Source organism: Callithrix jacchus, chromosome 5, assembly GCF_049354715.1.
Source record: "Callithrix jacchus isolate 240 chromosome 5, calJac240_pri, whole genome shotgun sequence".
In the NCBI taxonomy this organism is placed as follows: domain Eukaryota; kingdom Metazoa; phylum Chordata; class Mammalia; order Primates; family Cebidae; genus Callithrix; species Callithrix jacchus.
The window spans coordinates 69075420-69087882 of NC_133506.1; the positions used below are offsets into that span (position 1 = coordinate 69075420).

Consider the following 12463-nt stretch of genomic DNA (forward strand, 5'->3'; position numbering starts at 1 on the left):
TGCAGGCGTGAGGCACTGCACCCCGCCTAAATTTCATAATGTTTTAAGAAAGTTTATGAATTTGTGTTTGGCCACATTCAAAGCTGTCCTGAGCCACATGTGGCTGCAGGCCTCAGGTTAGAGGAGCTTGAAGAGGTTCAAAGTGGATCCCCAAGATCTACCAACTGCACTCCAGCCTGGGCAACAGAGCGAGACCCTGTCTCAAAAAAAAGGAAAAAAAAAAGTGGATCCCCATGCCACTGGTTTTCTTGTTGTTGTTGTTCTTTTTCGTTTTTGGAGACAGGGTCTCACTTGATCACCCAGGCTGGTGTGCAGTGGTATGATCACAGCTCTCTGCAGCCTCGACCTCCCAGTCTCAGGTGATTCTCCCTCCTGAATCTCCCAAGTAGCTGGAACCACAGACCTGCGCAACCACGCCTCGCTGGTTTTGTATTATGTTGTAGTGACAGAGTTTCGCCATTGTTGCACAGGCTGGTCTTGAACTTCTGAGCTCAAGCAATCCACCAGCCTTGGCCTCCCAGAGTGCTGGGATTACAGGCATTAGCCCACACCTGGCCCCCCCATACGACCTTAACTAAGTAGTTCAACTCAGCATCTCCTATCATCAGTTGCCTCCTGATGTGAAGCAGTGTAAAGTAGAACAGTATCTTGTGATTTTTTTTTTTTTTAGACAGGATCTCCTTCTGTTGCTTAGGCTAGAGTGCAGTGGTGTGACTACAGCTTACTGTAACCTCAACCTCCCAGGCTCAAGTGACCCTCCCACCTCAGCCTCCTGAGTAATTGTGACTACAGGCCCAAACCATCATGTCTGGCTAATTAAAAAAAAAAATTGTTTTAAGAGATGGGGGTCTCACTATGTTGCCCAGGCCGGTCTTGAACTCCTGGTCTCAAGCAATCCTCCCACCTCAGCTTCCCAAAGTGCTGGGATTACAGGCATAAGTTGCCTCGCTTGGCCGACAGCATCACTTATGTAGAATTCTTGCCAAAAATACTATAAATGAGTTTAGGCATCAGGAAACATCAGATAAATGTAGAAAGTAGAACATTTTATAAGGCAAGTGTCCTTGGTTCATCAAAATTGTCAATGACACTGGCGGAGGGGGTAGGCAGGGGGATTGTTCTAAATGACAAAAAATGTTACATGTGTGGAACTCGTCTGGATTCTGGTTGAAATTTTTATTTTATTTATTTATATTTATATATCTTTTTCTTTTTTTAGAGATGGGGTCTCTCTATCACCCAGGCTGGGGTATAGTGGCATGATTGTGGTTCACTGCAGCCTTGAGCTCCTGGACTCAAGTGATCCTCCAGCCTCAGCCTCCCAAGTAGCTAGGACTACAGGCACACGCTGCCATGGCTAGTTAATTCTGGTTGAAAAATTTAAAAGCACCTATAAAAAGTCATTCCGAGCTGGGTGCAATGCTGTGTACCTGTAGTCCTGATTACTTGGAAGGCTGAGGCAGGAGAATCGCTTGAGCCCAGAAGGTTGAGGCTGCAGTGAGCCATAATCATGCCACTACACACCAGCCAGGGCCATAGAGTGAGATGCTGTCTCTAAAATAAATTAATTAAATAAACATTTTGAATAAATGAAAAACATTCGGAGGACAATTTGGGGGAAATCTAACTATGAATTGGATATTGAATATTCTGGAGCCATTAACAATTTTCTTGGTGTAATGAATGTCTTTATTCTTAGCAGATGTACATGCTGTATTTAGGGGTTGTGTTCGTGGGCTCGGGCTGCCATAGAATACCATGGACTTGGTGGCTTAACCAACAGACATTTATTTTTTCGGTGTAGACGCTGCAAGGCTGAGATCAGGATGCCAGCATAGTTGCATTCTGGTGAGGGCTCTCTTCCTGTTTTGCAGAGGGCCACTTTCCCACAGTGTCCTCAAATGCCCTTTCCTTAATGCATGTTCTCAGAGGACAAGCTCTCTGGCATCCCTTCTTACAAGGGTACTATGCCCATCATAAGCAGTATCCTACCCTCATGAACTCATTCAACTCGAATTACTCTCATAGGCACCAGCTCCAAATACTATCACATCACAAACACTCAGTCTGTAGTAGGTATGACATCTGTATCTTACTCTCAACTAGTTCAAAGTATGTATATATGGGGCTGAGTGAGGTGGCTCATACCTGTAACCCCAGCACCTTGCGAGGCTGAGGTGGGAGGATCACCTGAGGTCAGGAGTTCGAGATCAGCCTGGCCAACATGGCAAAGCCCCTTCTCTACTAAAAATATAAAAATTAGCTGGGCATGGTGGTGCATGCCTGTAATCCCAGCTACTGTGGAGGATGAGACAGGAGAATCACTTGAAACCAGAAGGCAGAGGTTGCAGTGAGCCACCACTGCACTCCAGCCTGGGCAACAGAGCAAGACTATGTCTCAATATAAAAACCAAAAAAACAAAATATGTACATGTTTAGAGAAAGCAGGCTAAAGTAAGTGTGCCAATATGTTAACAATTGTTGAAACTGGGGGGAGGGTATGTGGGTGTTTATTAAATTATTCTTCCAACTTTTCTGTATGTTATTAATAAAAAATTGCAGGGAGGAAACACGTTCTTGAAAATCATACCACCTGTGTTCACATTCCAGGTTCCTAACTGTGTGAGCTTGGCTACATTTCTTAAGCTCTCTGAGCCCTGTTTCTACATCCTAAACGTGGGAATAATGTGATTGTTATAAAAAGGAAGTAAGATAATGGCTGTAGAGCACCTGGCATATAGTTTGCTTGCTCATAAATTGTCCTTGAATGCCAGAACCACTGGAAATTATTTCTTCTCTCTGAATGTCATGGAATTCCTCAGATTCAACCCCTATTTATTGAGCACCTACTATTCACCAGGCTCAGGGCTCTATAGGAGCTTTTCCAAACTTTGAACTTACCACTCTCATCTACATTTTACAAAGTGAAGTCTCAAGCTATGCAAAGTGCCTGGCCCAGTGCTCAAGCCATTCAATGGCAGGGCTGAGATGTTAATCCAGGGCTTTCAATTCCAAGTCCTGTGACTCTAACATAACATGGTAGCTGTATGATGTTTCTGTAAGGTTTAAAGAAGATGATAATGGTGAGAACAATTTGGGAATTGAGGTGGCCCATGAAGATGTGGAGGCCTGAAGAACCCCGGCCCAGGTGGGGGGGTCTGTCAGGTCTCTCTCTACCTCCACCTTCTATATCAGTGGCTCTCGGGGCCTCCTTCACTGCTGTCTTTGTGCCCACAAAGGCAGATTCACTTCCAGTTTTCAGTTGGAGAAGCAGAAGGGTTTTGGAAAATGGCTCACCTTCCAAGAGTCCTGGCATCTTTGCTGTTGTATCTGCTTTCATGAAATCCCTGTGGGCCTCAGGTAACATTGGAATCATACCTATTTCAAGGGTCAAGGGAGATGACCACATGTTAAACTTTCTCTAGGCAACTGGCACTCCTGCTTGGAAGGTCTGGGTTCTCCAAACCCTAACCTGGAAGGCCAACTATGAGCCTTGCTGTTCATGCTGCCCAATGAGCCTTGAGGCGGAGTTTAAATGCTTCTGAAGAGGCTGCTGCTGGAACTGTAAAAACATTTAGTTTGGCCGGGCGCGGTGGCTCAAGCCTGTAATCTCAGCACTTTGGGAGGCCGAGGCGGGTGGGTCACGAGGTCAAGAGATCAAGACCATCCTGGTCAACATGGTGAAATCCCATCCCTACTAAAAATACAAAAATTAGCTGGGCATGGTGGCGCGTGCCTGTAGTCCCAGCTACTCGGGAGGCTGAGCCAGGAGAATTGCCTGAACCCAGGAGGCGGAGCTTGCAGTGAGCCAAGATCGCGCCATTGCACTCCAGCCTGGGTAACAAGAGCGAAACTCCGTCTCAAAAAAAAAAAAAAAAAAAAAAAACATTTAGTTTGTGCATCAAGACACTATCAGCTGGGCGCAGTGGCTCACCCCTATAATCCCAGCAGTTTGGTAGGCTGAGGTGGGCGGATCACCTGAGGTCAGGAGTTTGACACCAGCCTGGCCAACATGGTGAAACCCCATCTCTATTCAAAATACAGAAAAATTAGCTGGGCATGGTGGTGCATGCCTGTAGTCCCAGCTACTTGGGAGGCTGAGGCAGGAGAATCACTTGAACTGGGGAGGTGGAGGTTGCAGTAAGCCAAGATTGCACCACTGCATGCCAGCCTGGGTAATAGAGCAAGACTCTGTCTCAAAAAAAAAAAACACGACACTATCAACAGAATGAAAAGGCAACCCATGGAATGGAAGAAAATATTTGCAAATCATATATCTGAAAACAACCCAATTAAAAAATGGGCAAAGAGCTTGAATTGAAATTTCTCCAAGGAAGATATACCTGGGGAGTGAGTGTTTAATGGATGCTGAGTTCCATTTGGGAAGATGAAAACGTTCTGGAGACACAGGGCGGTGATGGCTGTGCAACAATGTGAATCTTAATGCCACTTAACTGTACCCTTAAAAATGGTTAAGATGGTCAATTTCATGTATACTTACCACATCATTTTACCACAACGAAAGTAAATAAATAAAGCATTTCAGAAGAAATTCTGGCAAAGTCACTGGGGGCAAATCTGGACCTCATTTGTAATCACAGTTATCTAATCAGGACAGTATTCCTTGCTCAAATTTGTTCATTTATGTAACAGTACTGGCTCCATGTTAGGGAAGAGCTTGTTTGCTTGAATATAATTATGCTTAGCTTGAGTTTATAGATTTTTCATTTAAAACAGCCTCAGGAAAACAGGACCTTCAATAGAGATAAAAGAAAATAGCAGACCAACAACTCTAGGAACAGGCTGACCAGCTCGATAAGAACAGCTTGATGGTGCCTGCAGAAGACCACAAGACATTGACCAAGGAAGTAGCAATTAACTGCCTGCCTGAGGCTGTGCACATTTCACAAGAATGCTTCGATCATCATTTGTACTCCCCTAATTTCCCTTAAAACTCCTCATCGGGAGACAGAACTTGGAGAGGTAGTCTTCAGACAAACTCACTGCCTCCGACCACAAGATTTCACCAAAGCTTGTCTCTTGAATTTTGTTTGTTTCTTTTACTTTACTTTTCTCTCTTTCTTTTTTTTTTTTTTTTTTTTGAGACAGGGTCTCATGTAGTCACCCAGGCTGGCATGCAGTGATGCGATCTCAGCTCAGCAACACTCACCTCCCTTGCTGAAGGGATCCTCCAGCCTCAGCCTTCTGAGTAGCTGGAACCCCACGTGTGCACCTGTCTATTCAAATTAAACTGGCTACTGGAACTGTTTGGCTGCTCAGCTGGTGTCAGGTGAGCACAACTCATGTGTCCACTAGATAGAGAAATGAATGGGACACCAGTCCTGCCCCCAGGAAGCTCAGAGCTTGGTTGGAGAGCTAGATAAGTGAACAAAAAGACAGGAAGTCAGCAAAAGATAGACTGGGTATAACCCTAGGGTATGTGAGAATCATCACATTATTAGTATTGTTATTATTATTTGGAGCTTGGGTCTTGCTATATTGGCCAGGCTAGTCTCAAACTCCTGGGCTCAAGGAATTCTCCCAATTTAGCCTCCAGAGTAGTGGGGACTATAAGCACAAGCCCAAGCCACTGTGCCTTTTTTTTTTTTTTTTCTTTTGACATAGTCATGCTTTGCTGCCCAGGCTTGACTGGAGTGCAGTGGTGCAATCTCTGCTCAATACAACTTCTGCCTCCCAGGTTCAAGTGAGTCTCCTGCCTCAGCCTCCCAAGTAGCTAGGATTGCAGGTATGTGCCACCATGCCTGGTTAATTTTTGTATTTTTAGTGGAGACAGGATTTCACCATGTTGGCCAGGCTGATCTTGGACTCCTGATCTCATGTGGTCTGCCCGCCTCGGCCTCCCAAAGTGCTGGGATTATGGGTGTGAGCCACTGCACAATCGACACCCCTGTTCCCCGAAGCCTGGGCGTTCACCAAAGGTACATGCTACCATGTTGGGACAGGCTGTGGGGAGCTTGTTTGCACCTGTGATGAAAAGTTCATTTTGCTGAGTGCGGTGGCTCATGCCTTAAATCCCAACACTTTGGGAGGCCAAGGCGGGTGGATCACTTGAGATCAGAAGTTCAAGACCAGCCTGACCAACATGGTGAAATCCAGTCTCTACTGAAAATACAAAATTAGCCGGGCATGGTGGCAGATGCCTGTAACCCCAACTACTTGGGGGGCTGAGGCAGGAGAATCGCTTGAACCTGGGAGGTGGAGGATGCAGTGAGTCAAGATCGTGCCATTGCACTCAAGCCTGGGCAACAAGAACAAAACTCTGTCTCAAAAGAAAGAGAGGAAAAAAGAAAATATTTATTTTTATTTTTGAGACGGAGTCACTTTGTCACCCAGGCTGGAGTGCAGTGGCATGATCTTGGCTCACTGCAATCTCTGCCTCCCAGGTTCAAGCAATTCTCCTGCCTCAGCCTCCCGAGTAGCTGGGAGTACAGGCGCATGCCACCACAACAGGCTAAATTTTTTATATTTTTAGTAGAGAGAGGGTTTCACCATGTTAGCCAGGATGGTCTCAATCTCCTGACCTCATGATCCACCTGCCTCAGCCTCCCAGAGTGCTGGAATTACAGGCATGAGCCACCATGCCTGGCCAAAAATATTTATTTTTACCAGGCATGGGGCATTTTCTGAAGGTTGACTCTGATCCAGGAAAAGGAAATTTTTTTTTTTTTTTTGAAACAGGGTCTCGTTCTGTCACCTAAACTGGAGTGCAGTGGCACGATCTGCAGCCTTGAACTCCTGGGCTCAAGTAATACTCCCGCCTCACGCACCTGAGTAGCTGGGAATACAGGTATGCACCACCACACTCAGCTAATTTTTGTATTTTTAGTAAAGACTGGGTTTTGTTTATTTGTTTTAAACAGAGATAGGTTCTCACTGTTTTGCCCAGGCTGGTTTCGAACTCCTGGATGCAAGCAATCCTCCTGCCTTGGCTTCCCAAAGTGCTAGGATTTTTTTTTTTTTTTTTTTTTTTTTTTTTTTTTTTGAGACAGTCTCATTCTGTCACCTAGGCTGGAGTGCAGTGGTACAATCTTGGCTCACTGCAACCTCTGCCTCCTGGGTTCAAATGATTCTCCTGCTTCAGCCTCCCGAGTAGCTAGGATTACAGGCATGCACCACCACGCTTGGCTAATTATTGTATTTTTATTAGAGATGGGGTTTCACCATGTTGGCCAGCCTGGTTTCAAACTCCTGACCTCAATAGATCCACACACCTTGGCCTCCTGAAGTGCTGGGATTACACAGCCGGCCCCAAAGTGCTAGGATTATAGGCACGAGCCACTGCGTCTGGCTGAGACTGGGTTTTGCCATGTTGCCCAGGCTGGAATAAGGAGCATTTTAATTCTGATTGGTGCATACTTCATTAAGGCTGCAGTAACCTCAGACATCTGGAGTCCGGCAGTGTGTAGGGCTGTTTGTCCCTTTGAACCTAGCTGTGTCTTCTGTGATGAGTTAACATCTGAGGGCGTTAGACCTCCTAAATGTTGCCTCCATTCTTACAGGAAGCTTCAGGCCCCAGCCCTTATGGAACAGGGTTAGGCAGAAACAATTGTACGGAGGCCCTCTTCAGGTGCATTGGAGGGATGATTCGCCCCAAGTGGCAGTGGGAAATAGCTCTGTGGTACACTCACAGTGACCAGGCCCTAGAGTTCCTCGTCTTGGGAAATGGCAAATATTCCTGGCGCCCAAGATTGGTAGAAGCTGCCATTTAGATGGGAAAGGAAAGGGGTCTGGGCAAGGGGCCCTTGCGTGGTAACCGGAGAGACTAAAGATGAGAAGGATCTTTCCAGAGTTTCAGCACCTGCAGCCTGAAACACTGACGCCCAGGCCCTTTTGTGACCAGGAGATGGGAGAATCCCAATAAGAAACACCCAGTTATCATTTTCTGCGACTTTGGCAGGATGCAGGCTGTGAATCTGATTTGAAATAAGGAATATAAAGTTCATGGGGTAATTCCTCCCCACTAAAGAGATGAGCAGCATGGGGTCCAGGAGCACACATGGTGGATCCTAATGCAGCATGGATGGTGCCGGGGGAAAGATCAGGAAACATGTTCTGGGGAAGGTGGTTCCCTTAGCGAGTAAGGTGAGCAGAGGTTGAAAAGTGGGAATGAGCAGGGCTGGAGGGATTTCCTGTGGGCTCTGCCTGGGGCTTTGCATATCTGGCAGCCTCTCTGGCAAGCTTGATGGAAGCTAGACAGTCACAGAGACCTGGTCACACCTGTAGGTTCTCCTGAGGGCTCTGGACTTGATCTTGTAGGGAGCAGAAACACATTTAAGGTGGTCTGACCAAATGTAAAGTCTTCACCCTTCCAAACTTTTTCTTTTTTTTTTGAGATGGACTGCAGTGGCGCTATCTCAGCTCACTGCAAACTCTGCCTCCCGGGTTCAAATGATTCCCCTGCCTCAGCCTCCCAGGTAGCTTGGATTATAGGCACCCGCCACCATGCCCAGGTAATTTTTGTATTTTTAGTAGAGACGGGGTTTCAGCATATTGGCCAGGCTGGTCTTGAACTCCTGACCTCATGATCTGCCCACCTCAGCCTCCTAAAGTGCTGGGATTACAGGCCTGAGCCACCATGCCAGGGCCCCAACTTTCTTTTTTTTATTTTTATTTATTTATTTTTGTTGTGGTCGAGATACGGTTTCACTCTGTCACCCAGGCTGGAGTGCAGTGGTGTGATCTCAGCTCACTGCAACTTCCACCTCCTGGGCTCAAGCGATCCTCCCACCTTGGCCTCTCAAAGTGCTGGTATTACAGATGTGAGCCACCAAGCCCAGCCCCAACTTTCTAAAACTCTGATTCCATCCATCCTTTGAGTCTACCAGGATCTCAAATCCATTGGTGCTACTACCTTCATCCCCTTGAAGTCTTCTTTCCCTCTGTATCCAGCTTGAATTCCATGGTCTTCACTTACTTCACTCCCTTGCACTCACAACAAACTCCCCGACTCTTCACTCACCTGTACTTGCAAAACTGCAGGCCTCTTCCTACTCTGCACCTGCACCTGGGTTAGGAACGTGTAAATTTCCAGCCACCCCCTCCAGGAGACCCTGAGCACAGCCCAGTGGGCATGCTTGGCTTCCACATCCATCCACTCTCCCTCTCCTGGACAACCATCTTGCGCCTCCTTTCTCCTCAAAGGCCCAATACCTCTCCCTGTATCCTCATCCTCAGGAGGGTTGTCTGCCTTGCGCTCAAACTCGCTCAGAACCATTGAGGAAATGAGACAAGAACTTCCAAAAACTTCCAACTTGCTAGCATTGGGATTCTTCTTCCCAGAAACGAACTCTTGGTGCTTCTACCTGAGCCACCCCTGTCCTACACATGAACTTTGCGTTCTGCTGGGTCACTTTCAACAGCATGCAAATATGCTACTACACCTCCCTCGGGAAAAGTAAGCAAAACTCCATCTCTTGCTGGTCTGAATTTTCTAGTTTTGTACAATGCATCCCTACTGTTTCTGAATTAATAGAAGTTTTTTTTTTAATATTTTCAATTCAACTTTTGTTTCGGAGTATAATTCACATGTAATAAAATACACCATTTTCCAGTGCACAATTCAATGAGTTCTGAGAAATGCATAGGGCATGCAGCCACCAACATATTTGACACACAGAACATCTCCATCACTCCAGAAACCACCACTGCCCTACTCAGTCCTCACCCCAACTCTGCCCCAGGCTGCCACCCATCTGCTTTCTATCACAATCAGTTAGACTCATCTTTTCTACAACTTCATCTGAATGGAATCATGCAGCATATTGTTTTCTGTGTCTTGATTCCTCTGCTCAGCATAATGTTCCAGATTCATCCATGTTGTGTATATCACTATAGTACAATTATTTTTATTGTCAAGAGGTGTTTCATTATATAGCTGTACTACAATTTATAATAAATGGTTACTTAGAAATTCATTAAAATTTGGCAATGATTCCTTGAATATGACACCAAATGCACAGGCAACAAAAGAAAAAAATAAAGTTGGATTATATCAAAACAAAAAAGTTTTGTGCATCATTAAGGCACTATCAAGAGAATGAAGGGGCTGGGCGCAGTGGCTTATGCCTGTAATCCCAACACTTTGGGAGGCTGAGATGGGTGGTTCACCTAAGGTCAAGAGATGGAGACCATCCTGGCCAACATGGTGAAGCCCTGTCTTAACTAAAACTACAAAAATTAGCTGGGTGTGGTGGCGCATGCCTGTAATCCCAGCTACTGGGGAGACTGAGGAAAGAGAATCGCTTAAATCCAGGAGGCAGAGGTTGCAGTGAGCTGAGATTGTGCTATTGCACTCCAGCCTGGGCGACAGAGCAAGACTCTGTCTCAAAAAAAAAAAAACATTATATGATCTAGCAATTCCACTCTTAGTTACATACCCAAAACACTTGAAAGCAGGGATTCAAACAGACACTTGTATACCAGTGTTCATAACAGCATGACGCATAATAGTCAAAAGGTAGAAACAGCCCAAATATTCATTAGCAGATGAATGGATAAAATGTGTTATATACATACCATGGAATATCACTCAGCCATAAAATAGAAGGAAATTTTGATACATTCTATAAGTGAAAAAAAAAAACAGTCAGAAAAAGATAAATACTGTACGCTTTTGTTTCTATAAATGGGGAAATGAAATCATGGGGACAGAAAATAGAATGGTAGTTGTCAGGGCTGTGGAGAGCAATGGGGAGATAGTGTTTACGGAGTCCAGAATTTGTCTGGGATGATGGAAAAATTCTGGAAACAGTGGTGACAGGAACACAATGTGAATATATTTAATACCACTGAACTGTACACTTAAGAGTGGTTAAAGTGGTAAATTTTATGTAATAAAAGTTTTACCGCAATAAACAAAGCCTCATTACATATAATTCACAGAAAACCCCTCCCCCTGCAAAACACACACACACGCGCACACACACACACAAAACCAACAACCCATTTCTAGACTACTTCCCCTGATAGCTACTTCCTATTTATTTTCTTTCCTTATGCAGAACTCTGCAAGCTACTCACATCAACCTAAAATAAGCAAGAGAGAGACTGACACTCCAAAACAAAGAGTTTATTTGAGAATAGCAAGGGATTGCAATCTGGGGTATATGGTTGGGGAAAGGGGAATGAATCTTTTAGAAGTAAAAAGGAGAAGTCCATGTAAGCTGTTTTGAAACAGAGAACACTGGCCACAGGGGCTTCTCACAGGCTCCAGTTCCCAGCTCCCTGGCAGTGTGGCAACAGTGTGAATGGCCAGAAGCCACACCGAGTCCACCAACACCACAAGCCTGAAAGCCCTTCTCTCATCTCAGGGCGGGAGGCTCACTTGGTTACGTTCAAAGCTTTCTGTGCATTGGAGTCACCAGGAGGTTTAAAAACATCGACAGGTTGTGAGGACTGGTCTGGGTGCTGCCTGACATTAAATCAACTCCCATGTGCTTCTAAAGTGCAGCCGGGTTTCAGAAGCACTGCTCCAGGTCAAGCCAGTGAGAAGGCATGGAGATGGAGGCGCTGTGGAGCAATTATGGAGAAGAACCATGACTAATGCATTGAAAAATGAAGCAAGCTGAAAAATCATAAGGAAAACAATGGCAAAAATGAACTTGAATCCAGCACATGTTTCTCTACAAATGAAAAGCCTTACATGTTTTCCCTGCTATGTACAAATAGGGAGTTTCAATCTTTCCATGTTTTGGGGAAAAAATCTGGAGGGAAAAGCTGTTCAACTGCAATCCAATTTTCAGATTTTCAGGACTTTTTTCTTTTTTAAGTATATCGAAGCCAACTGCCTATATCATTACTGAGCAATTTTAATGCTTCCCTTCCCAGGTGCAGTTCAGATGAGTGGAGACAGCAGTTTTTGTTTTTGTTTTTGTTTTGAGACAGAGTCTTGCTCTGTCCCCCAGGCTGGAGTGCAGTGGCACAGTCTTGGCTCAATGCAACCTCCACCTCCCAGGTTCAAATGATTCTCCTGCCTCAGCCTCCTGGGTAGCTGGGACTACAGGCGTGTGCACCACACCTGGCTAACTTTTTATATTTTTAGTAGAGATGGGTTTTCACCATGTTGGCCAGGATGGTCTCGATCTCCTGACCTCATGATTCGCTCGCCTCGGCCTCCCAAAGTGCTGGGATTCAGATGTGAGCCACTGCGCCTGGCCAGAGATAGCATTCTTATTTATAATTTTCCTTTTGTACTATTTTGCAACTGGTTTTACACTTAAATCTGCACAATTTCTACTGTTCCTGTAGATAGCCTAAAAACAAAGCAAACTAAGGGTTATAAACTGGGAATCTAAGAATTGAGATATGAAAGAGATTTTTGCTACAGCTGCTGCAGACATGTTTTATTTCTACATCACCCTCAATACCAACAGTGCATTTGCATGCGGCAAGGTTCAGTAGATACTTTTTATTTATTTATATTTTTTGAGACGGAATCTCATTC

At 45.2% G+C, this 12463-nt stretch overlaps 1 protein-coding gene across 1 annotated transcript in view; it reads right to left on the reverse strand.

Annotated features, from left to right (window-relative positions):
- Positions 1-11074: 11074 nt before the first annotated feature.
- GID4 (GID complex subunit 4 homolog) overlaps positions 11075-12463 on the reverse strand; it is a 31493-nt gene continuing 30104 nt past the window's right edge. Inside the window, exon 6 of the mRNA XM_035299595.3 lies at positions 11075-11529. Within this exon, the coding sequence (XP_035155486.1) occupies positions 11478-11529 (52 nt within the window). The 3' untranslated portion in view covers positions 11075-11477. The remainder of the gene's footprint in view (positions 11530-12463) is intronic.